This window comes from Anthonomus grandis, chromosome 9, assembly GCF_022605725.1.
Source record: "Anthonomus grandis grandis chromosome 9, icAntGran1.3, whole genome shotgun sequence".
Taxonomy (NCBI): domain Eukaryota; kingdom Metazoa; phylum Arthropoda; class Insecta; order Coleoptera; family Curculionidae; genus Anthonomus; species Anthonomus grandis.
In genome coordinates, this window is record NC_065554.1 from 28,459,079 (window position 1) to 28,484,025 (window position 24,947).

Sequence of the window (24,947 nt, forward strand, 5' to 3'; positions counted from 1 at the left end):
AAAATGATCGGACGGTCGGCTATTGCTCAAAATAATTAATTTTACTTTCTCACTGACAGATAAAAATCGGACGATGAGAGCGGAAAATTTTAATAACCGTCCGCTATTTTAGGTCAGCGATTTTTCATTAGTGCAAAAAAAAAACAGCGCACACATAAAAAACCCTCCATTGCAACAAGAATTTTTTAATTTGTATTAATGTGTGTGTGAAAGGATTTATTTGGTTATAAACAGGTGCTATCGATTGATATTTTTCTTCGGAAATTACTCGATCTTTATCTGTCCGACAAAAGGAAATTAATTGTTTTTAAGCTGCCCCTCGAAATTCCAGATCAGAGGGTTGAATAATTGCTATCATTTGTTATTTCTTGTTTCTATATACAATTGCCTTTATTAGTTTATTGTCGGAATTAATGGAATGTTTTGTTTTCAATTTATATAAGAAATTGACTTGTTTATAATTAGTGGCTTATTATTTAAAATTTATTAACATTTCTGACGAAATTGGCTGTACCAAGCAAGAATCTGCGAGAAAAATATTTATGTTTTGCATATTTCGAGTCATAGAAAATCATCAGTGCATAGAAAATCATGAACTTAATAGGAAAAAAACCCTATTTTCAAGGCAATTGAAATTCACATCTTGAAGTACTCAAGATTAACACCCAAGAAAAACTGGAAAAAAAATTGCCTGTGAGGAAAAAAGTTAATTATTCCAGGCAATTGAAATCCACGTATTTAATGTTTTTCAGCACCTAAGAAAAACAGCGAAAAAAACATCGATATGAAAGGTAAAAGAATTGAATGAAAGGAAATTCCATACTTAAATTGTTTATTTGCACCCAAAAAAAATCGAAAAATAGAAAAACCCAGAGAAGACAACTCTTTGCATAATTTCAATAATTTGAAATTTATTTATGCATCTTGCAAGTTTTTGGAATATCTTGAAAAACAAAATGGGTGTTATATCTTATTAAGTTATGCACAGTGTATTAATTTTATTACATAGAACTATTAGAATACTTACATAGAATACCTCAACATAGGAGTACCAACAATTATATTTGTTCGAAAATATTAAAAATAAAATTAAAGACTATATTGCTATCATTTGTTATTTCTTGTTTCTATATACAATTGCCTTTATTAGTTTATTGTCGGAATTAATGGAATGTTTTGTTTTCAATTTATATAAGAAATTGAGTTGTTTATAATTAGTGGCTTATTATTTAAAATTTATTAACATTTCTGACGAAATTGACTGTACCAAGCAAGAATCTGCAAGGAAAATATTTATATTTTGCAAATATTTTTCATATTTCGAGTCATAGAAAATCATCAGTGCATAGAAAATCATGAACTTAATAGGAAAAAAACCCTATTTTCAAGGCAATTGAAATTCACATCTTGAAGTACTCAAGATTAACACCCAAGAAAAACTGGAAAAAAAATTGCCTGTGAGGAAAAAAGTTAATTATTCCAGGCAATTGAAATCCACGTATTTAATGTTTTTCAGCACCTAAGAAAAACAGCGAAAAAAACATCGATATGAAAGGTAAAAGAATTGAATGAAAGGAAATTCCATACTTAAATTGTTTATTTGCACCCAAAAAAAATCGAAAAATAGAAAAACCCAGAGAAGACAACTCTTTGCATAATTTCAATAATTTGAAATTTATTTATGCATCTTGCAAGTTTTTGGAATATCTTGAAAAACAAAATGGGTGTTATATCTTATTAAGTTATGCACAGTGTATTAATTTTATTACATAGAACTATTAGAATACTTACATAGAATACCTCAACATAGGAGTACCAACAATTATATTTGTTCGAGAATATTAAAAATAAAATTAAAAACTATATTGCTATCATTTGTTATTTCTTGTTTCTATATACAATTTCCTTTATTAGTTTATTGTCGGAATTAATGGAATGTTTTGTTATCAATTTATATAAGAAATTGACTTATTTATAATTAGTGGCTTATTATTTAAAATTTTTTAACATTTCTGACAAAATTGGCTGTACCAAGCAATAATCTGCAAGGAAAATATTTATATTTTGCAAATATTTTTCATATTTCGAGTCTACGAAATAAAATGTTAATTTAAATGATTAAATTAAATGATCAACTCTTTGCATAATTTCAATAATTTGAAAATTATTCATGCATCTTGCAAGTTTTTGGAATATCTTGAAAAACAAAATGGGTGTTATATCTCATTAAGTTATGCACAGTGTATTAATTTTATCTAACTAGTGGTTTGAAAACCAGAAACCATGTTGTCTGAGATACATTATTCTTTGGCCTCGACATAGAAGTACCAGTACCATTTGTTCCAGAGTATTAAAATGGATATTAAAGATATAGCTCTATTAATAAAATGTTTAAGATTACACACATCAAACAAAAATAATAAAACACATAAAATCTTAGAAAGAGCAAGTAAAGCGTTATAAAGAGAAATTATTTAATTTCATAGATATAATAAAAGTAATTTAAATAATGAAATACAAAAAATAACTTATTTAATTTAGTTAATCAAAATCATTTCAATCGTATATGCTTTTGTTTAAATAATAATTATTTAAATAATTCACATAAATATAATAAATCTACTTTATAATGAAAATATAAATCAAGAACTTTTAAACACAAATAATAAGAATAATATACAGAAAAACTTGTTCTTTCTTAAGGTCCCAATTACTCCAAGGGATCAACAAGATGAATTTAGAATAAGGACAAAGATAGAAATTGAAAAACTAATTAAAATTAAAGAAAATATAAATTTAAATGAATTGGTTCAAATTAGGTATTTTAAAAAAAAAAGTAGGTCTTCTCATTGCTTTTATGTTTTTTAAATTTAATTATCATAACAAAGTTAGGTAGGATATTGAAAAGAAGAAACTAGGTATATAAAAGAAAATCTGATCTCAAGTAAATTATTTTATTTAAAACTTATTAGACTTGAATTAAATTAAGTATATCGAACGGTATCATTATAGATTTAAGTAGAGAGAGTAAGATAATAAAATATTCCTGAGTGTAAATATTCGTAGCGATTCTGCCTAGAACAATGTATTAGATGCTCCTAAAGATACAAAATCTCTTAGACGGATTACGTTTTTTGTAAATTGAAGAAAATATGATTTAATTAATTGAAATCTAAAATACACTCTGGAAAATTAGAAAAAATAAAATTGCCTGAAAAAAATTATATATTTATTAGGGGGGAAAATCAACAATATTTTAATAAGACAATTTTAAAATATCTTGAACTTCCTGGAAGAAAACTGTTCTGACTCCAGAGGCTGTAAATTTTTGTCTTTTCCAGAATTTAGAAGAGCTAAAATTATATTTATATATTTATGTATTTATTGTTCTGGAAACTCAGAACATTTTTGGCAATACTGCCTAATAAAAAATATATTTTTTCTCAAGTTCTCTGTGGATCTTTTTTTTTAATACTAAAAACTCATATTTCAATTGTAACAAGTAATATAACAAATTAAAAATCTGGATAAAAAATTATTTATAGTATAACTGTTTTTTTCCAGGACATTGAGAAAATGTCCGATGTGGAAGATGCATAGGAATTTCAAGTTCTTGGACAAGAATACTTATTTCAGACATTTCAATTTTTTTTAGGAATCTTTCTGGCATAAATTCATTTTTTTTTAACATTAAAATTTAGGGATATTTAAGGAATATTCCCAGATAAAACTGCCTAAAAGTCTTACCTGAAATGAATTTTAATTTTCCAGAAACTCTATTGAAAACAGGTTTTCCTAGACAGAATTACTATAAGGGCAAATATTGGCACAAGAAAATTTTAAATTTTAATGATGAAGGAACGTACTTCTTGTAATGTTATTTTTGTAATAATATAATGAATGAATTGTTTGTTTTTTTAAATGGGATTCTTTGCACAACAAGGGTGTCAGCACCCCTGAAAAATCCCTTGTTTTTCGTTTTCTTTTAAAATTTATTTTCGTGTTTTTTGTTCAGAGAGGTTACTCGGGAAAAAAGGGTATAAATATTTAGGAATAAAATTTTATTTGTTTCTATAAAATAAAAAATAAATCCGGCTTGTTATCTTATTTATGAAATGTAAAGCCTTTTTTTATTTTTTGGGGGGTATTGTAAGATATTTGGTTTGTCTGATAATAGGATTGTTCAAAATTCAATTAATATATGGTATTTATGAAAAGAAGGTTCTTAAAATTAAGTTACAACAAGTTTCAATTCCTTTGTGAAGTATTTTTAGAGTATTTACTGATCTGTCATAATACACCAACTCTTTAAAATAGTCCTATAGATAAAAATTGCAAGGCCTTAAATCTGGCGAGCAGCAAGGCCATAACATGGGTCAGAATATTCGGAAATTCATTATTTAGGTGTTCATGAACTCCTGGTCTAAAATGTGGTTCAGTTCCATCGTGTAGAAAGCGCCTTAAAAACACCCTGTATATTTATTTATTGGATTTTTTTCTTATTTTTATTAATATAACTGATCTTAAGGTCAAAATATCTTTGAGAAAAAAAATACGTTTTCTTCAGAAAATTTTGATTTTTAGCTTCTAGTCTTGGTTTTTAATTTGAGCTTTTAAATGAATATTTTATATAGATATTAAAAATGTAAGTTTTTTAATTTTTTATTCGTAATATTCCTACATTCCAAAGATTTCAAATATATTTTATTATATAATGGATTAAATATTCAGAAAAAAAACTTCAATATTTTACCTGGATATTTTAATATGGGTTTTTTAAGGCAGTTTTTTCACGAATAGTAGAAAGTAAAATGGCTGCAATAGGGTCTGGAAGAACTAAGAATTTAGTACTGCCTGGAAAATTATTAAAATAAGTATTTTTTACTCCTATAAATGGATATTCTGAAATGAATATATACGTGAGATGAATTTTAATTTTCCAGAAATTCCATTGAAAACAGGATATCCTGGACAGAATTACGTTCCTAATTGTTTAAAGATGTCAAACACCTTATTGAAGAGAATATATTTTAATTTATTGAAATGTAAACAATAATCTAAAAAACCTGCCTGGAAAAATATATTTTTTCATAAGTTCTTCTTTTTAATATTAAAAACTCATATTTCAATTGTAAGAAGAAACTTAACAAATTATATTTGTATACAAAAATATTTTTGGTATGACTTTGTTTTATCCAGGATATTAAAAAAATAAACCAACTGGAAGATGCATAAGAACTTCAAGTTCCTGGACGAAAACATTTATTTCAAGGTATTAGAGTCATTTAAAAATTCTTTTTTTAGGAATCTGAGAATATTTCCGACAAAAATTAGTACTTTTTTAACATTAAAAAATAAAGGATATTTAGGGAATATTCCCAGATAAGACGGCTTAAAAATCTTACATGAAATGAATTTTAAGTTTCCAGAAATTCTATTGAAAACAGATTTTCCTAGATAGAATTACGTTCTTAATTGGCAGTAATTCTTTTTGGCAGTAAAACAAAAAATATTGTTTAATACATGTATGTTTGTTTTTAAATTAAAAAATAAATTGCTACCAGAATATATTTGCGAAAAAATCACAATATTTAGTGATTTGCATAACTATGCTACCAGACAGCGAGGGGATTTTGTACTAATGGGGAGACATACTTCAGACAGAATGACAAATACCATTCTCCATAAAGGCCTCAAATATTTTAACGAATTGCCAATACATTTAAAGAACAGTGAAAGCCTAGTCACATTTAGAAAAACATTAAAAAGATATATATATTCCATCCCAAGAAATTAAATTAAATTATATTATATTGTATAGGTATAAGGTATAAATGTTTTATTTTGGTTGTATTGCTTTGTGTTTTATTATTTTATCTTTACTCTTTTAATATAGTTTAAGGTTTTATATTTTTAAATTTTAAATTTTTTAGGCTCTAGATTAGGTTTTAAATTCTTTATATTTACATATTTTTTTTTTTTTTTTATCTTAGTTAAGGTCTTAAATTTTATTGTTTCAAATTTATGATAGTTTTAAGTTTTATATATATATTTTTTAAATTATCTGTTGTCATTTGTTGGTATAATTTATACTTATACCTATAATACCTATTTGTTAGTTTACTATATGCCATTTAAATTTTCCTTTTTATTTTTAGTTATATTCTAAAAATTTTCTTTCTTTGTAATTTTTTGTAGCATGATGCTAAATAAAGAAACATTATTATTATTATTATTGTTTTAAGTTGTCAAACACCTTATTGAAGAGAATATATTTTAATTTATTGAAATGTAAACAAAAAACTAAAAAACCTGCCTGGAGAAGAAAAACCTAAATTTTAATAGAAAAAAAGGGAAATTTATTTAAAAATAATTAAAATAATAAAGACATTAATAAGAAAAATAAAAAACAGACGATTATAAGTTTTAGCAGAACGAAGAATGAGAATTGATAAAAGTGTCAATTGAGTAAAATTAAAATAAATAAAATGTAATGTTATAAAAAAGAAATTTTTTATATCAAAGTACACAATATTAAGAAAAAAAAAGTTCTCAAATAAAAAAATTTTAATTAAATGGTTAAATGTCTAGTAAGGTTTTGGATTTCAGGATCAGAGAAATAAGAATCCAGTTTAATTTAAAATGACCGACGTTTCGTAAAATATATTTGCTTCCTCAGGACTATTTTCACATTTCTGAACCGAGTCATAAAAATAAATATAAACATAGATGGAATAAACCATTTTAAGTTAAACTGGACTTTTATTTATCTGATCTCAGAACTCAAAACCTTACCAGAAAACTGACAAAATTTGGGTCAATAAAAGATAAACCTAAATGATTAAATTGACATTTAATTGACAATAAATTAAAAAATATTGGCCATGAAATTAGGGAAGTTTAAAAAAATATATATTTCTACTGGAAAATGGAAGATACATTATTTAAACTATTTTTCTTTTTTTTTCAGGTTACTGAAGAATTTTTAAGAATACTTGCGGCAAGAATTTTACTGATAGGAAAAGGTAAGATATTTTTTCTTTTATTCTTGAGTATTAGATTAAATAAAAGATTAAAAAAAAATAAACCCAATGTAAACTGAGAATATTCCTAGCAAAATTGCCTTGCATTTTAAATGCCTGGAAGATAATATTCATTTATGGGAGTAAAAAATACTTCAATATTCGAGGCAGCACTAAATTCTTAGTTCTTCCAGACCCTATTACATCAATTTTACTTTATCTGTTTGGAATATTCGTGAAAAAACTGCCATAAAAAACCGATAATAAAATACTCAGTTAAAATATTGGAAGGTATTAAATATTCAAGTTTTTTTTCTAAATATTTAATCCGTTATACAGGGTCCTGCAACAGTGCGTCATCTTCCATAAAGCCTAAAAAAATAAGGTTTAAAATTTCTAACCTCTTAAAAAAATGTTGGGACCTGATATCTGACCGCATATCTGGAAAATATTTTGAAGTATACAGGGTGCTTCAAAAAAGTAGGGCGATATAAGCAGCATTTTTTTTTTAATAGAATGCCATTCTTTTTATTTTATTTTTAAGACCGCCTTAGGCTACCTAGTATACGAGCTATGGCTGCTTTGTCATGCGCAGTTTGACTGCAATAATTTTTTTTATAAAAAAATTCTAAAAATCTTTACATCATTTAATTTCATCTTGATACTAGAAATGTTAATTCAATGTCAATATTGGACTTAATTGGGATTCTAGAAGAATGGAGGATCACTTGAACTGAACCACATTTTAGACGAGGAGTTCATGAACACCTAAATAATGAATTTCCGAATATTCCGAACACCAATTTCATGACCTCCTTGCTCTTCAGATTTAACGCCTTGCGATTTTTATCTATAAGACTATTTTAAAGAATTAGTGTATCATGGTAGATCAGTAAATACTCTAAAAGTACTTTATAAGCGAATTGAAAATTCTTGTGACTTAATTTTAAAAATGTCCTTTTCATAAATACCATATTATATCAATTGAATTTTGAACAATCCAATTATCATACAAACCAAATATCTTACAATACCCCCCAAAAAAGGCTTTACATTTCATAAATAAGATAACAAGTCGGATTTATTTTCATTTCATAGAAACAAATAAAATTTTATTCCTAAATATTTATACCCTTTTATCCCGAGAAACCTCTTTGAAGGAAAAACACGAAAATAAATTCTAAAACAAGGGATTTCCGAGGGGTGCTGACACCCTTGTTATGCAAAGAATCCCATTCAAAAAAATAAACAATTTATTCATTATATTATCATAAAAATAAAATAACAGTACAAGAAATACGTTCCTTCTTCATTAAAATTTAAAATTTTCTTGTGCCAATATTTGCCCTTATAGTAGGAAACCTCGTTAGCCCAGTTTCAATTTAACTTATTAAATGAATAAATTAGATTTTCAGTTCCTTGCAGATGCAATTCTCGATTTACATGAGGCGTAACAATTGTTATAGAAATGAAATGAAAAATTTGATTCTGAATTAAATATATTTACGCTTTATTATGTCATAATCATATATTGGTTTACTACAAATAAGGGAAAATTGATACACAAAAAATGCGATTATGAGAAAAACACAGATTGTTTCTTCAGAATTTTAATGGTTATTGCATATTCTAATTCTTCTGAATCTAATGAGACTATTTCGAAAGTCTTAGATTGTTTAGTTGAATTAGTACAAATTAAAGGAACTGAATGAGATATCATCAACGCATATTTGAGGGATAGTGATCGAGTGTAAATCCCTTGTCAATTTTTTTCAATACCGAAATTTTCTCCGTTGTGTAAACAGAATTGTATATGATGTACGTATATTCTCTAGCTTAATAAATATACTTTGACCATAGGCGGTTGATAAATATGCCAATAGTTTTAATTTAAAAACTGTATTTTTGGACCAGAATAATTAAAATTTGCCTAGAAAAAAAATTAATTGTTTGAGAATAATCTTAAAAAAACTGAATTTTTACTTATTTGCAATAAAATATGGCACATTTACTGCAATTTTTATAGAGATACATCTTGCTTTCGAAAAATCAAAAATAGGGTTTTTTTCACGTTTTACTTGAAACCGTTAAAGTTATGTGAGAAAAGTATAGATACAAAAAAAATTGATTTTTTATCACTTATAATTCTCTAAAAAGCATTTTTTTAGGCAATTATTTTTTGCGAAAAACATGTTTTTCATTAACCCTATCCTTAACCCCCCACCCACCCCACAGAGGTTACCAGTTAAAAATTGTTTATAAAAATCATTGTTTTCCAAAATACTACGCATGAATAACAGCTGTTTTCATCATTAATATCCAATCTAATAACACAGTTTGTCTACTCAAATTTGATATAATTATACATATTTATATAAATAAATATTTAATACAAGAACAGTGCTATTAGATTGGATATTATGGACGAAAAACGGTGATTTTCCCAAAGAATTTCTTACTGGATAAGTGTTTGGGGTGGGTGGGGGGGTAGGTATAACCCTTAATGAAAAACAATGTATTTGCAGAAAACATATATTCAATATCTAATTTAACAACACTGTTTATTTAAATTTGATATAATTTTATATATAATTATTTATTATACAAACAGCGTTATTAGACTGCATAACATGGACAAAAAACAGTGTTTATTAAGATGAATTTCATCGAATATTTGAGGTGTAGTAACCGAGTTAAATGACTAGATATGTAAGTCCCGTATCAATTCGTATATGATATACGTATATTCTACAGTTTAATAAATATACCTGGACCATATATGGTTGGTTTAAATATACCAAAGCCCATAATGTACCAAGAAAATCGTTGCTACTATATGCGACTCCTAATCGTTGCTATATGCTTGTTAACCAAACTTCCCTTTAACTTATTAAATATACAAATTAATAGATTTTCAGTTCCTTGTAGATTCATTTCTCGATTTACTTATCTATTTAAGAAATAAAACAACAAAATTAACACTAAACTAAATTTATTTAAATTAATATTCACGCTTAATCATATCGCTTAATTTTTCTCCCAGCATCATACATGGGGCATTAGGGTGGTTTGCCACGAATGAGGGAAAGATGCTAGCGTCTGCGACCCTTAATTTTTTAATACCATACACCCGGCATCTGGAATCGACTACGTCACCTTTCGAAGGGTCTGGACCCATACGGTTTGTTCCTAAAATGAAGAAAATGGTGTTTACATTTTTTGTAATTTTCCAGTTTTAATTAAAATTGAGGAATTTTGGTTGTAGGGAAACTAGGGGTTCATTTGTCTGTATTTTATCGATTATTGTTAGCTCTGTAGAAAGTGTTTAACCCTCATAGTTTTTGAGATCGGGGGGTAAGAAATTGTGAATGAAGTCCTGTAATCCTATAGATTTTCTAATATTACTCTAATAACTTGATAGTATTCTGATTAAAGTAGTGATCCTAAAATTGTACTCGATTTTGGCCAACAAAATTACCGAAAAATTTCTAACTGCATTTTTTTGTATACAATATTTTTCAGGCATATTTGTCATTATTTTGTGTTTCCAGGCAATTAATATTTCCATGTTTTTCATTGCAGCCTAATAAACTCACGTTATTAGAACCCGTATAAGTATGCTATAAAATAGAAATATTTCAAAAAAATTTGCATTTTTCAGTGATTAAATGAGCATAGTTTTCCGGGCTTTTAAATTCAAAATCAGAGATTTTAATTTTTTCCAGACTTAATATCTTTAGACCCCCTTTAGCCTAATATCCTGGAAGAGGTGAAAAATTGAAAATCTATTGGAACCTGATGAAAACATTTGACAAATTCGAAACTGTGAAAGATGATTGTGGAGATAGTAAAAGCTCTTCTTCATATTTATCTTCTATCTGGTTAATTAATTGAATAAAATAAAATAAACACAAATATGTCCCTAAATTTTGTATATAATTAACAGCAAATTTAGAACTGTATTCTCGAGAATAAAATCGAAGAAATCCAAATGCTGTCTGACTTCAGAATGACTGTGAAATATTGAAATGTTGCGCAACATTTTTTTACATAATTTTACACGATCTCTAGACTTCTGATCAAGACTAAGAAATTTACTTTTTCTTCCAGGCAGTTGAAGTAACTTTCATTACTCTCAGTCATTTTTTGAGTTTTATCTAAGAAAAATGGTCCATTGTGATCATGCAATTTTTATCCAGGATATCACTGTCGAATAATAAAATGCTGCGCAACATTCTTTTAGACCCTAAGATTTTCTAGACTTCAGAGTATGCTAGAAAACCACAGAATTAATATTCTTCCAGTTTACTGTTTTTTTTATCTATGCTTCAGGGTGCCTAGGACAGTTGGTTAAAGTTAATTTTTTTCTTACAGGCATTTCAAGCTAATTTACTAATTACTTTTAAATATTCTGTGATTTTTATCTGAGAAAAATGGTTGAGTATAGTTCCTCCTGTTCTCACCCCTCTAAATCCATTAAGTCTACCCAGAAAACTATAGATCTTACCATTTTCTATCTTTCAGTAATTCAAAACCTAAATATACTCTTACCTTGTTGATGGTTATCAGGAATAGTAAGATGCCTAATATAGCAATACCAATAATCCTTTGACTTGTATTCATATTGAGAACACGCAGGCAAGGGTCGATCTATGAATTTAGTATCAACATCTTTAAACGGTTTTGTTTCGACCAATTTTAACGCCAACTGTATTCCTTGATACAAATTTTCCACGTCCTTTTCTACGGCAAGTGTACTAAAAAATTTTGCATTTTAATTTAAGACGTCGAAACCCAATCTTTAATAACACCTACTTTACGTCTATCAAAGGATATTCAAAAGGGTCGTTGCTCTTCACCCTAATAGTACCCAGGGATTCAGGAAACAGTAAAATGGTCTGAAGTGTAAACGATCTGCTTCCATCGTCGTCAGTGTTATTCCAAATGGCATTCCAAGTCTCGTTATCATAATTAAAAGTGGTTTTATAATAATCTCCTGTTAAATATGTCATTTCTAGTTCCAAATCTGGCTGCTGAACTCTCTAAAAATTACCATAAACTTATTATTTTTGTAACAATTTTTTTATAATTAACATACTTCTTCTAAGCCAGAAAAGAACACCCCTTCACTCCCAGTAGAAGTATACGCTCCAAAACCTCTAACATACTCAGCAACTTTCTCTCTCTGGCTCTTCGCCACACTGGGATCCGAGTAATTGGTCATAAAGTACATCCCAAACATTCCTGGCTGTTCATTTAAAGTTCCCACTTGCAAATCCTGGATCACTGGAATTCCGACCTTCTCCAAATGATCCTTTGGACCCACTCCACTTAGTTGCAAAATCTGTGGGGAAGCAATGGCACCAGCTGACAATATCACTTCCTTGGAAGCTTTTGCTTCATAGATTTTTCCATTTTTGGTGAACTGAACCCCTTCAGCCGTTTTAGTAATTGAGTTAATAAGGATTTTTGTCACGTAACTATGAGTGGAGACGAACAAGTTGCGTCTACGTAAAGCCGGTTCCACGTAAGCACGTCCAGCGTCCCAACGTTGACCCTTATGTACTGCCGCTTGTACAATCGATGCTCCAAAGGGACTTCTTCCATTGTAATCTATGGAGGGATGCCCGAGTTCTTGGGCGCCTTGCACAAAGAGCTCTGTAGTATATCTAATATATATATATGAATTAATAATTATATTGTACACTTTTTTTGTTATATTTTACCTGTGAGTGGGATAGTATTCTACATTAACAGGTCCACGTCTTCCATGGTATTCATAGTCCACCTGAACGTCCCGGATGTTTCTGAAGAAGTTTTCCATTTTTCGGAAGTAAGGCAGTACGTCCCTATAAGACCATCCAGGGCTACCGTTGGCTGCCCAATTGTCGTAACTGGCGGCGGTCCCTCTGGAGTAAACCAATCCGTTGATTAGTGAGGATCCTCCTATGCCTTTACCTCTATGGTATGCACAAACTTTGTCAAACATTCCTGAAAAGGAGAGTTTATTGAATTCGATTTTTGAAGACTATGGAACATTTGGAAAAGGGAGGATATCAGTTTAATTGACATGGAGTTTTTTTTTGTATGCAGATAGGGTTTGGAAAACTTTTTGTAAATTCAAAAATATTTCAGGCAGAACATTTGCTAGAATATTTAGGATACTAAGGAATCCTAACTGCTTTTAAGGAAAAAATATTTTAGGCACAATTGTCTCGAAAATACTATTTTATCTGTTAGAAGTTTATCAAAAAGATGTACAAGGATATTTATTGTCTTTTGGAAAAATACTTAAAATAGGAAGAATTTCCAAAAAAAAATAGTATTTTTTTTTAGTTAATTTAGAACATTAAAGAACCCTAATTTATAGAAAATAAATAGCTAGAAAAATTAATTTATCAATTAAAACTTTTGTCAAAAAAATAATTTTCTAAGTTTGTTTGTCAGATAATTAGTGAATTTCTTGTTTTTTAAATTGTGCCCAAAATATGAAACTTTCTTAGGCAAAATTCAAGATATTAAAGTTCTCTCTTAAGAAAAACAAATTTTAGGCCTGGAAATATTTATTTATCTTTTTTTCCAGGTACTTTTTTGGAATAGTGTCAAAATAAGAAAATATTCCAGGCAATTCAGGATATCACTTGAATATCCCCAAAAAAAAATATTTTTTTTTCAAGGTATATTTGCTTGGAAGAAACTATTTATTGTTCTTTTTCTTGTTTATAAAGTCATGTTTATTTATTAGAATAATGTCTAAAATAAAAAAAAAATCCAGGCAAAACTATTATATATTGCAAGGCAATTTAGGATAAAATAAGAGGCTTAACAATGTTTACGAAAATCAAATATCAGACACAATTGCCTCGAAAACATGACTTTTGCAATTGAAATTTCTGCCAAAAAATTACATTTTTTGCCTTTCTTTTTGCAACTAATTAGGCAATTCTTTGTTTTTTAAATTGTGCCTGGAAAAATAAAAGAATTTAGGAAAAATCTAAATTACCTTTATAAGGAGCAAACTTTAGACATAATGGCCTATAAAAAAATATTTTTAGTTTTTTTTTTCACGTAATTATTTTATGTAATTTTGTATATATTTGCCTATAATTGCTGGTATAATTGCCTGGAAAATAAAAAATTTTTTTCAGGTAATTAGGTGATTTTTTTGTTTTTTAATTGTGCCTGAAATAATAAAAAAATTTAGGCAAAATCTTAATTACCTTTACAAAGTGCAAATTTTAGGCATAATGGCCTCGAAAAAAATATTTTTAATTTTTTTTTTCACGTAATTATTTTATGTAATTTTTTATTTATTTGCCTATAATTGCTGGTATAATTGCCTGGAAACTAATTTTTTTTTTCAGGTAATTAGGTGACTTTTTTGTTTTTTAATTGTGCCTGAAATAATAAAAAAATTTAGGCAAAATCTGAATTACCTTTATAAAGAGCAAACTTTAGGCATAATGGCCTAGAAAAAAATATTTTTAATTTTTTTTTTCACGTAATTATTTTATGTAATTTTTTATATATTTGCCTATAATTGCTGGTATAATTGCCTGGAAACTAAAATTTTTTTTTCAGGTAATTAGGTGATTTTTTTGTTTTTTAATTGTGCCTGAAATAATAAAAAATTTTAGGCAAAATCTAAATTACCTTTACAAAGAGCAAAATTCAGGTATAATGGCCTAGAAAAAAAATGTTTTTTATTTTTTTTTTTCACGTAATTATTTTATGTAATTTTTTATATATTTGCCTATAATTGCTGGTATAATTGCCTGAAAACAAAATTTTTTTTTCAGGTAATTAGGTGATTTTTTTGTTTTTTAATTGTGCCTGAAATAATAAAAAATTTTAGGCAAAATCTGAATAATCTTTATAGAGAGCAAATTTTAGGCATATTGGCCTGGAAAAAAAATATTTTTAGTTTTTTTTTCACGTAATTATTTTATGTAATTTTTTATATATTTGCCTATAATTGCCTGGAAACTAACATTTTTGCTTCAGGTAATTAGGTGATTTTTTTGTTTTTTAATTGTGCCTGGAATAATAAAAAAATTTAGGCAAAATTTAAATTACCTTTATAAAGAGCAAATTTTAGGCATATTGGCCTGGAAAAAAATATTTTTAGTTTCTTTTGAGGTATTTATTTTATATAATTTTTTTTTGGAATAATGCCTTGAATAAAAACACTTTAGAGGCAAAATTATTACTTTTTATTTATTTTTATATAATTCAAGATATTAAAGAACCTTAACTATTTATATGGAAAACCAATTTTAGGTATAATTGCCTGGAAACAAAATTTTTTTTTTTTGGGTAATCAGGTGATTTTTATTTTTAGAATAGTAATAATAATTTTACTAAATTCAGTGTTTTATAAATTTTTACATAATTCAGAATTCAGGTTTTTGAAGAATATTATCTATGTTGAGGAAGGAATATAAATTCTAGGCATAACTGCCTGGAATTTTTTTTTAATTATCAGAATTCCTATATAGAAAAATTAAGTACAATAGAGTGCTTAGACGACGTATTTAGAAGGAATTTTATATTTTTAGGCATTTTATTTAGAACTGCCTAATTTCTTTAACTTTTTCCAAGAAACTTTACCTAAAGCTTTAAACATTGACCAAAAAGAGCCATATTCTAAACCTGTACTATCTGGAAGAAAATAAATATTTCTTGCAAAAATGCTTAAATTTCAATTAGAAAAATGCTATAATTATTATCATTATTAATTTCCATAACTTTTAGCTATTGGTACCTTTTTGAAAATAAATATTTTTAAGATACTTGTAAAAATAGTGAAAAAATTGCGCTTAAGTATACTGTAGCAAACTCAATGACGCATTAACTTTATCGGTTTTGGCACATCTATGACATACAGGATACGAACAATTAAATTTCAAAATGTTCGAAGAATCTCAACTCAAAAAGTATTTTACTTATGAGAATGGTTAATATGGGAAAATATTCTTTTTATTAAGACTAAAAAAATCGTTCAAAAAACCTCTGGTTTTAAATTATATCAGTAAAATTTATTAAAATTTGTATAGAAAATAGAAAAATTGGTATTTTCAAATCAACATGACTCACTCTGTATAAATGACAGTATTAAGGTTGATGCGTAGTTTTATTTGGAAAAAAACGCAGATTTATTTAGTCTAAACATTTTTTTCTTAAATTTTGTACTATAAAAATTTTACACCAATAAAACTAAAAAAAATAAATTTTTTAGGTTTTTTTTTTTTAATTTTCCTCCCAAAAAAAATCAATTTTTTAGATAAAACTAATAAAAATTGTAATTCTCGATGAGATGCACATATTTTCTGTATGTAAGTATTTTCGCGAATATACCGTTAACCGTCAGTGGGGCTTTAAATTTCGACGTTAAAAAATACAACCCATGTTCCAACAATAACCAAAAACTATACAGTTCAAGTTTACGTGAACTCTAATCGACCCCTTAAATTTCATAAAATTCAAACAATCATTGCGACCTGTATTGAATCCCGTATATAAAAATCAGCATCTAATACTATTAGATTTAGAACAGAGGGAAGAAGCATTATTCCAAAGTTCTGCAATTTAAGAAAGTGCCCACAAATCCTGGAATAGAACAAAAAATGTCTGGAGTACAAGGAGCACTTATAGATATGCTTGGAATACTTTACTTAAATGCCTGGTATGGCATTAAAAATGGCCTGGATTAATATGACAACTCTAAAGACCTGGAACATATAAGAAACGAATGCCTGGACGACATATAAATAAATAGTAAAATATGTTTTAAAATGTCTGGAATAGACTGATAGAATAGAATAGACTGTATAGATTTTTCAAAATTATGTCAAAATTATCAAAGTTAGAATCTTGGGAAAAAATGATTTTGCAATCCCTGGTATATAAGGAATTATCCTAAAACCATAAAAAAATTTCGCAGCCTAAAAACTAAAGTTTTTTTTTAAATTTCCTGAAAGAACCTACCCTATACTAATTAAACCTAATTAGTTAAAATATTTTTCTTAAATTTTGTACTATAAAAATTTTACACCAATAAAACTAAAAAAAATAAATTTTTTAGGTTTTTTTTTTAAAATTTTCCTCCCAAAAAAAAATCAATTTTTTAGATAAAACTAATAAAAATTTTAATTCTCGATGAGATGCATATATTTTCTGTATGTCAGTATTTTCGCGAATATACCGTTAACAGTCAGTGGGGCTTTAAATTTTGACGTAAAAAAAAATACAACCCATGTGCCAACAATAACCAAAAACTATACAGTTCAAGTTTACGTGAACTCTAATCGACCCGTTAAATTTCATAAAATTCAAATAATCATCGCGACCTGTATCGAATCCCATATATAAAACTCAGCGTCTAAAACTATTAGATTTAGAACAGAGGGAAGAAGCATTATTCCAAAGTTCTGCAATTTAAGAAATTGCCCACAAATGCCTGGAATAGAACAAAAAATGTCTGGAGTACAAGGAGCATTTGTAGATATGCTTGGAATACTTAAAAAAATTACTTAAATGCCTGCTATAGCATGAAAAATGGTCTGAATTCAGATGACAACTCTAAAGGCCTGGAACATATAAGAAACGAATGCCTGGACGACATATAAATAAATAGTAAAATATGTTTTAAACTGATGGAATAAAATAGATAGTACAGATTTTTCAAAATTATGTCGAAATTATCAAAGTTAGAATCTTGGGAAAAAATTATTTTGCAATCCCTGGTATATAAGGAATTATCCTGAAACCTTAAATAAATTTACAGCCTAAAAACTAAAGATTTTTTTTTAAATTTCCTGAAAGAACCTATCCTATTCTAATTAAGCCCAATTAGTTCAGAATTAATCACCTAAGCCATATTTCTAAAAAATCTGGATCTTTTTAGAGGCACATAAAAAATATATATCTTATTGCCTGAAGTAATGTGAAAAACTCTTCTATCTTTCATATCACACCCCTTTGAATGCCTAAACTATTATTTTGCTTTAAATTTGAACTAATTTAAATTAAACTTAGGACTAATTGAACTAAAACTTTACCTTGACAAGCGTATTTCTGCGGTACCGACCGGTAACCCCAATTAAATTCAGTCAAAAGGGTAACCGCTCCGGCATTTCCAGGCATCCTCACGAAATCGTTGGCAAATCCGCCGGCTTCCAATAAAAGAACTTTGAATCTCCGCACTTCCGATAGACGGCCTGCCAGCACCGATCCAGTCGATCCAGATCCGATTATTATGAAGTCATAGGTACCAAAATCTAAAGGGAAAATTAATTACATCTTTAATATCTGTCCCTTTTTAACTCAACCATCCAATACTTTACAATAGTTTCAATTAATTTTTAACACTTACCATAAACTGTGTCATTTTCGGGCAAATACTCCCTGGCATCGGTGGGATACTGAAAAGAGTCAGCAATGTCGGTATATTTTGTGACCAAATTATCATAATAAGTAATTTGGTCTACGTCAACGCTTTGGGAGGCTACGTCCCTTAAAGCCAAGACAGATAAAATAAGATATAATAGGGACATTCTTGCGACTATGCTTAGGTGTTCTCTAATGTCGTTTTTATACTTTTTTTTCCTCTTTAATAATAATACACAAGACTAAGATAAGATTTGTATCTTTTTATATCCGGGCTAAAAAAAATGTAGTGTTATTGTTGAAAATTTTTTACACGTGTCTGGAATTTCGCTAATAGGTGAGATTATAATCGGCAAATGTTCTATAAGCATAAACAAGATTGGAATTTTTCAATTAATTTGGGAATTTTGGTGACGATTGGTTTTTTCCATCCACAGTATCAATGCAATTATTTAATAATTTTATTTATTAATATTAATAAGTATAAATACTTTGAAGCATAATTAGTTAAATGAGGTTGTGATTTTTAAAATTTAATTCTTATTTGAAGCTTATTGTATTATTTTGGAGAAAATGCTTTTTGACCTACTAGTTTAATGTCTTTCTTAGATAGGTGAATTTGGCACCTTAATTTCAAGGTTCACTATTAATAAATTCCTAATTTTTTCTTAAAGTAAATATAATCTTATATGGTTTGAAAATAATTGATATTTGATATACTGCTCTAAAGGTTTTTTTAGTCCTTTCTGAAAAAAGGATTACTCTAAAGGCTTTTAAGTCTTTTTTGGAAAAAATAACTTAAATCTATTCACCAAAAGTCAAGAATGTGATATTTTTATTCCAGGAATGCCTGTAAGTAATAAAATAATTTATCTCCTATTGGCACCCCAATATCTTAAGTTTCAGTGGTCAAATATTTGCAATTATTGATTTATGAAGTACTCTGAAGGCTCTTTAGTTTTTTTTTTTTAAATTACTAAACTCCATTCACTAAAAGTCTAGTTCTAGTAGTCAAAATTTTACAATTATTGAATCATAGACTACTCTGAAGGCTTGTTAGTCCTTTCTGAAAAAATTATTAAAATCTGTTCTCTACAAGTCAAAAAAGTGGAATTTAAATTCCAGGAGTGCCTGTAAGTAATAAAATAATTTATCTCTTATTGGCACCCCAATATCTTAAGTTCCAGTAGTCGAATTTTTGCAATTATTGATTTATGAAGTACTCTGAAGGCTCTTTAGTTTTTTTTTTTAAATTACTAAACTCCATTCACTAAAAGTCAAAAAAGTGGAATTTTAATTCCAGGAGTGCCTGTAAGTAATAAAATAATTTATCTCTTATTGGCACCCCAATATCTTAAGTTTCAGTAGTCAAATTTTTGCAGTTATTGATTTATGAAGTACTCTGAAGGCTCTTTAGTTTTTTTTTAAATTACTAAACTCCATTGACTAAAAGTAAAAAAAGTTGAATTTTTATTCCAGGAATGCCTATAAGAAATAAAATAATTTGTCTCCTATTGGCACGTTAATTTCTTAAGTTCTAGTTGTCAAAATTTTACAATTATTAATTCATAGACTACTCTGATGGCTTGTTAGTCCTTTCTGAAAAAATTATTAAAATCTGTTTTCCACAAGTCAAAAAAGTGGAATTTTAATTCCAGGAGTGCCTGTAAGTAACAAAATAATTTATCTCCTATTGGCACCCCAATATCTTAAGTTCCAGTGGTCAAATGTTTGCAATTATTGATTTATGAACTATTTTGAAGGCTCTTAAATTTTTTCTAAAAAAATCACTAAAATTCATACTAAAAGTAAAAAAATTAGAATTTTTATTCCAGGAATGTCTGTAAGTAATAAAATAATTTGTCTCCTATGGGCACGGTAATATCCTAAGTTTTAGTAGTCAAAATTTCACAATTATTGATTCATAAGGTGAGATTATAATCGGCAAATGTTCTCCATAAGCACAAACAAGATTGGAATTTTTCAGTAAATTTGGGTATTTTGGTGAGGATTGTTTTTTTTCTTCAATTCTTCTTCAGAGTGTCAATGAAATTATTTAATAATTTTATTTATTATTCATGACGATGATAAAACTAATATAAATATAATAATTTATTAAAAAAAAATACTGGGGAGCATAATTAGTTAAATGAAGTTTGATTTTTAAAATTTAATTCTTATTTAAAGGTTATTGTATAATTTTAGAGAAAATGCCTTTGTGACCTAATAGTTTTATGTTTTTATTGGATAGGTGAATTTGGCACCTTAAATAATATTTTAAAAATAGTTTTTATCAATTCTATCAATAAATTTATTTTATTTTTATAGGTAGTATCGCAAGGTTAACAAAAAAAATTCAAATTACGTTACAGTTTCATTTTGATCCAACTAAAATGTGGCCCTAAACGAAATTTGGTGGTCTTTGGACCTTGAATGACCAAACTGCCTTTGACTTAGAAAGTGTTTTGAGGTACTTAAGATATTTGTATCTGAATTTATTTAAAAATAAATGCCTCTATGTATTCCAATTATTTTATAAAAATGTTTGCAATAACAGTTAGGAATTGGTAAAGAAATTGCAAAAAAAGTGGTCACAATAAATATCTTCTAACTGTCAAATTTTTTTAATTCAGAGGAAAGTTTCTACCCTTAAATCATCCTCAGGGATTTCGTTGTTTTATCGTGAGAAAAATTGTTAAAATATTTGCAGCGGTTCTCAAGTTATGACCTAAAATGTCCGTTAAAATAATCGTAAAATTACAATTCCGTTTTAAATTCTTCAAATTTGATAACTCTTGGACCTTGGATGACCAAATCGCCTCTAACTCAAAAAGTTTTTGAGGCACAAAAAACTTTTATATATAAGATTTTTCCAAAATGATTGGACTTTTGCATGTGTAATTTTTTTAAAAATATTCTAATCTTTTCATATAAATATTTGCAATAAAAATGAGAAATTGGTAAAAAAATTAGCAAAAAAAAGTGGTCTAACAAAAAATTCGCTCTCTATTTAAAACTTAAATTTTAAGTGACGTTTTCACGCTCAAACTCATTCCCAAGAATTCCACTATTTTTTATGAAAAAATTATGAAAATATTTCCAGTGGTTCTCAAGTTACAATCAAAAATGTACATCAAGTAATAAAATTATAATTTGGTTTTAAACTCTTCAAATTTGGTGGACATTGGATGAAAAAATCGCCTCTAACTCAAAAAGTTGTTGAACTACAAATAACGTTTATATAGAATTGTTCAAAAATAATTGGACTTTTTTATGTGTAATTCTTTTAAAAATGTTGTAGAATATTTGCAATAAAAATAATAAATTGTTAAAAAAATAGCAAAAAAAATGGCCAAATTAAAAATGCCCTTTTTATTTAAAACTTCTGTTCTGAATGAGGTTGTAACTTATCCTCAAGAATTTATAGAAATATTTTAAAAGAAAATATTAGAAACATTAAAATTGCCCTAACCAAAAATGCCTTTACTATCGAAATATTTAATTCAAATTGACGTTTCTAACCTTGGATTTATCCTCAGGAACCCTTCTATTTTCCGTGAAAAAACTATGAAAATATTTTCAGTGATTCTCAAGTTATGACCAAAAATCAAGCACAACACTGCTACTCCATCTAACTAAAAACATCTTTAAAAAATCATACTTCTAACTTAAATAGAATTCTAATAAGTGAGGTGAAACTAATACAAGGCAAAAATTAAATAATTCCACAAAATAAATAATTAAAAAGGTTATTTACAACTGTAGCCAATATAACGAGAGTAAAAGCAGTTACGTGTAAGTTGACCATAAATGGTGGCCTATTTTTTTGGCTTTAAGTGAATGAATTTTAATAATTTCTTTAGAACATACTAACAAGGACTTCGGAGTAGTCTACAAATCAATAATTGCAAGATTTTAACTGCTTAAACTTGAGATATTGTCGTGCTAACAAGAAACAAATTATTTCGTCTCTTACCGGCAGTCCTGCAATAAAAATTCAAATTTTTTAAACTCTCGTCAACGATTTTAAATCACTTCTTTAGAAATTATTATAAAACTGCTTAGAGTAGTTTGAAAATTATTATTAGAAAAATTTTGACTACTAAATATATTGGCAAGTTAATAAAAAGTGACAAATTGTTATTTTTTTCTTACAAGCCTTCCTTGAATAAACATTTCACTTTCGTCACCTCTTTACTGACTCTTAAAAAATAGGTTTTAGTCATGTCTTCAAAAAAGACTAAAAAGCCTTTAAAGAAGTCGATAAATGAATAATTGCTAAAATTTTACAACAACTCAAAATATTGGCGTGCTAATAAAAAATCACTTTCGAAATGATTATAAAATTGTGAGAGTAGTCCATAAATCAATAATGGCAAAATTTTGATTACTAGAACTTAGGATATTGATGGGTCAATAAGAGATAAATTATTTAGTTAATTACATGCACTTCTTGAATAAAAATTCCACTTTCCTGATTCTTAAAGAACAAATTTTAGTAATTTTGCCAGAAAAGACAAAAAAGCTCTCAGTTTATTTTATAAATCAATAATTGAAAAATTCTGACTACTGGAACTTAAGATATTGGGGTGCCAATAAGAGGTAAATTATTTTATTTCTTACAGGCACTCTTGGAATTAAAATTCCACTTTCTTGACTTGTTGAAAAAAGATTTTAGTATTTTTTTTAGAAAAGACTAAGAAACCTACAGTTTATGAATCAATAATTGTAAAATTTTGACTACTAGAACTTAAGATATTACCGTGCCAATAAGAAATAAATTAATTTATTAGTTACAGGCATTACTGGAATAAAAATTCTACTTTTTTGACTTTTAGTCAATGGAGTTTAGTAATTAAAAAAAAAACTAAAGAGCCCTAATAGTAGTTCATAAATCAATAACTGCAAAAATTTGACCACTAAAACTTAAGATATTACTTACAGGCACTCCTGGAATTAAAATTTCACTTTTTTGATTTGTAGAGAACAGATTTTAATAATTTTTTCAGAAAAGACTAAAAAGGCTTTAGAGTAGTCTATGAGTCAATAATTGCAAAATTTTAACTACTAGAACCCAGGATATTGGGGTACTAATAAGAGGTAAATTATTTTATTACTTACAGGCATTCCTGGAATAAAAATTCTACTTTTTTACTTTTAGTGAATGGAGTTTAGTAATTTTTTTAGAAAAAACTAAAGAGCCTTCAGAGTACTTCATAAATCAATAACTGCAAAAATTTAATCACTAAAACTTAAGATATTGGAGTGTCAATAAGAGATATATTATTTTATTACTTACAGGCACTCCTGGAATTATTTAGTAGTTTTTTCAGAAAAGAGTAAAAAGCCTTCAGAGTAGCCTATAAATCAATAATTGCAAAATTTTGACTACTAGAACTTAAGATATTAACGTCCCAATAAAAATCAAATTATTCTATTAGTTACAGGCATTCCTGGAATAAAAATATCAGATTCTTGACTTTTAGTAAATAGATTTAAGTTATTTTTTCCAAAAAAGACTAAAAAGCCTTTAGAGTAATCCGTTTTTCAAAAAGTACTAAAAAACCTTCAGAGTAGTATATCAAATATCAATTATTTTCAAATCATATAAGATTATATTTAATTTAAGAAAAAAATTGGAATTTATTAATACTGAACCTTGAATTTCTAAATGAATAATTTGGAAATTACGAAGACACTTGAAACCATTTTTTTAAAGCATTGCTACATTAATTTCCTGAAATAATAAAGTTGTAGAACTTCGAAAATTTAAAATTTACTGTGTTCAAAATTTGCTTCGTAGAAATAGAATTAACCTTAGAAGTAATTTAAATTTGGAAAAAAAATGAAATGAATTAAATTGGAAAATGAATGAAGTTTTGTAAATTGATATTTGGAAAATTTTAAAGAATGCAGAAAGTCCGAAATTTTTTTTTTTAAATATTAAAATTTCACCGGAAATTTGCAAAACTTCAAAAAATTTAACTCAAACATATATCCGAAAATTCGTAAAATAATCAAAAAAATACATTCAACAATTTTTTGTCTGGAGTCAAAACAAAATCAGTTTTTTTTTAAACTGAAAATTATTGAATTTTAAAATCTCTATTGAGATTCTCAGATTTTCTTTATAAGTTCTGGTAGAGGGGAGAGAAATTTTCAAATTTATTATACTATAAAACAATTTTTAAAAAATCAAAATTTAAAGAGAAAAATTAAAATACTTCAATTTTAGGAAAATATTTAAAATATGAATCTAAACAGCTTAAATAATTTAATATTGTAATTAGTTAATCCAAAACCTGAATATTATCGAATTTTGACATTTTAGGTTAAAAATATTTGTATTTTGAATTTGAAAAACTCTACAGCACATAGGAATAATTCGTCTAAATTTTCGAAAAATTTGGAAAAAATGCCTTTTACTGAGTATACTTTTATTGAGGGTGTTTACGCAATTTGGCACCAATGGATTTTCACTATTTTATTCTTTTTTTTTTTAATAGAAAGTTTTCAAAATATTTGACAGTATTGCCA

The 24,947-nt window shown here is 27.1% G+C and overlaps 2 protein-coding genes across 3 annotated transcripts in view; one reads left to right on the forward strand and one right to left on the reverse strand.

Annotated features, from left to right (window-relative positions):
- The window catches only part of LOC126740436 (TWiK family of potassium channels protein 7), a 375,063-nt gene that overhangs the window by 69,398 nt on the left and 280,718 nt on the right, over window positions 1–24,947 (forward strand). For both annotated transcript variants that reach the window (XM_050446457.1, XM_050446459.1), the window contains exon 2: window positions 6,971–7,025. The gene's annotated coding sequence lies outside the window, so the exon portion shown is untranslated. The remainder of the gene's footprint in view (window positions 1–6,970; window positions 7,026–24,947) is intronic.
- LOC126740165 (uncharacterized) overlaps window positions 9,998–24,947 on the reverse strand; it is a 35,495-nt gene continuing 20,545 nt past the window's right edge. The window contains exons 9-15 of the mRNA XM_050446093.1: window positions 18,397–18,631; window positions 18,083–18,301; window positions 12,749–13,013; window positions 12,121–12,691; window positions 11,838–12,064; window positions 11,574–11,779; window positions 9,998–10,211 (exon numbers count right to left, since the gene is read on the reverse strand). Coding sequence (XP_050302050.1) covers window positions 10,024–10,211; window positions 11,574–11,779; window positions 11,838–12,064; window positions 12,121–12,691; window positions 12,749–13,013; window positions 18,083–18,301; window positions 18,397–18,631 — 1,911 coding nt within the window. The 3' untranslated portion in view covers window positions 9,998–10,023. The remainder of the gene's footprint in view (window positions 10,212–11,573; window positions 11,780–11,837; window positions 12,065–12,120; window positions 12,692–12,748; window positions 13,014–18,082; window positions 18,302–18,396; window positions 18,632–24,947) is intronic.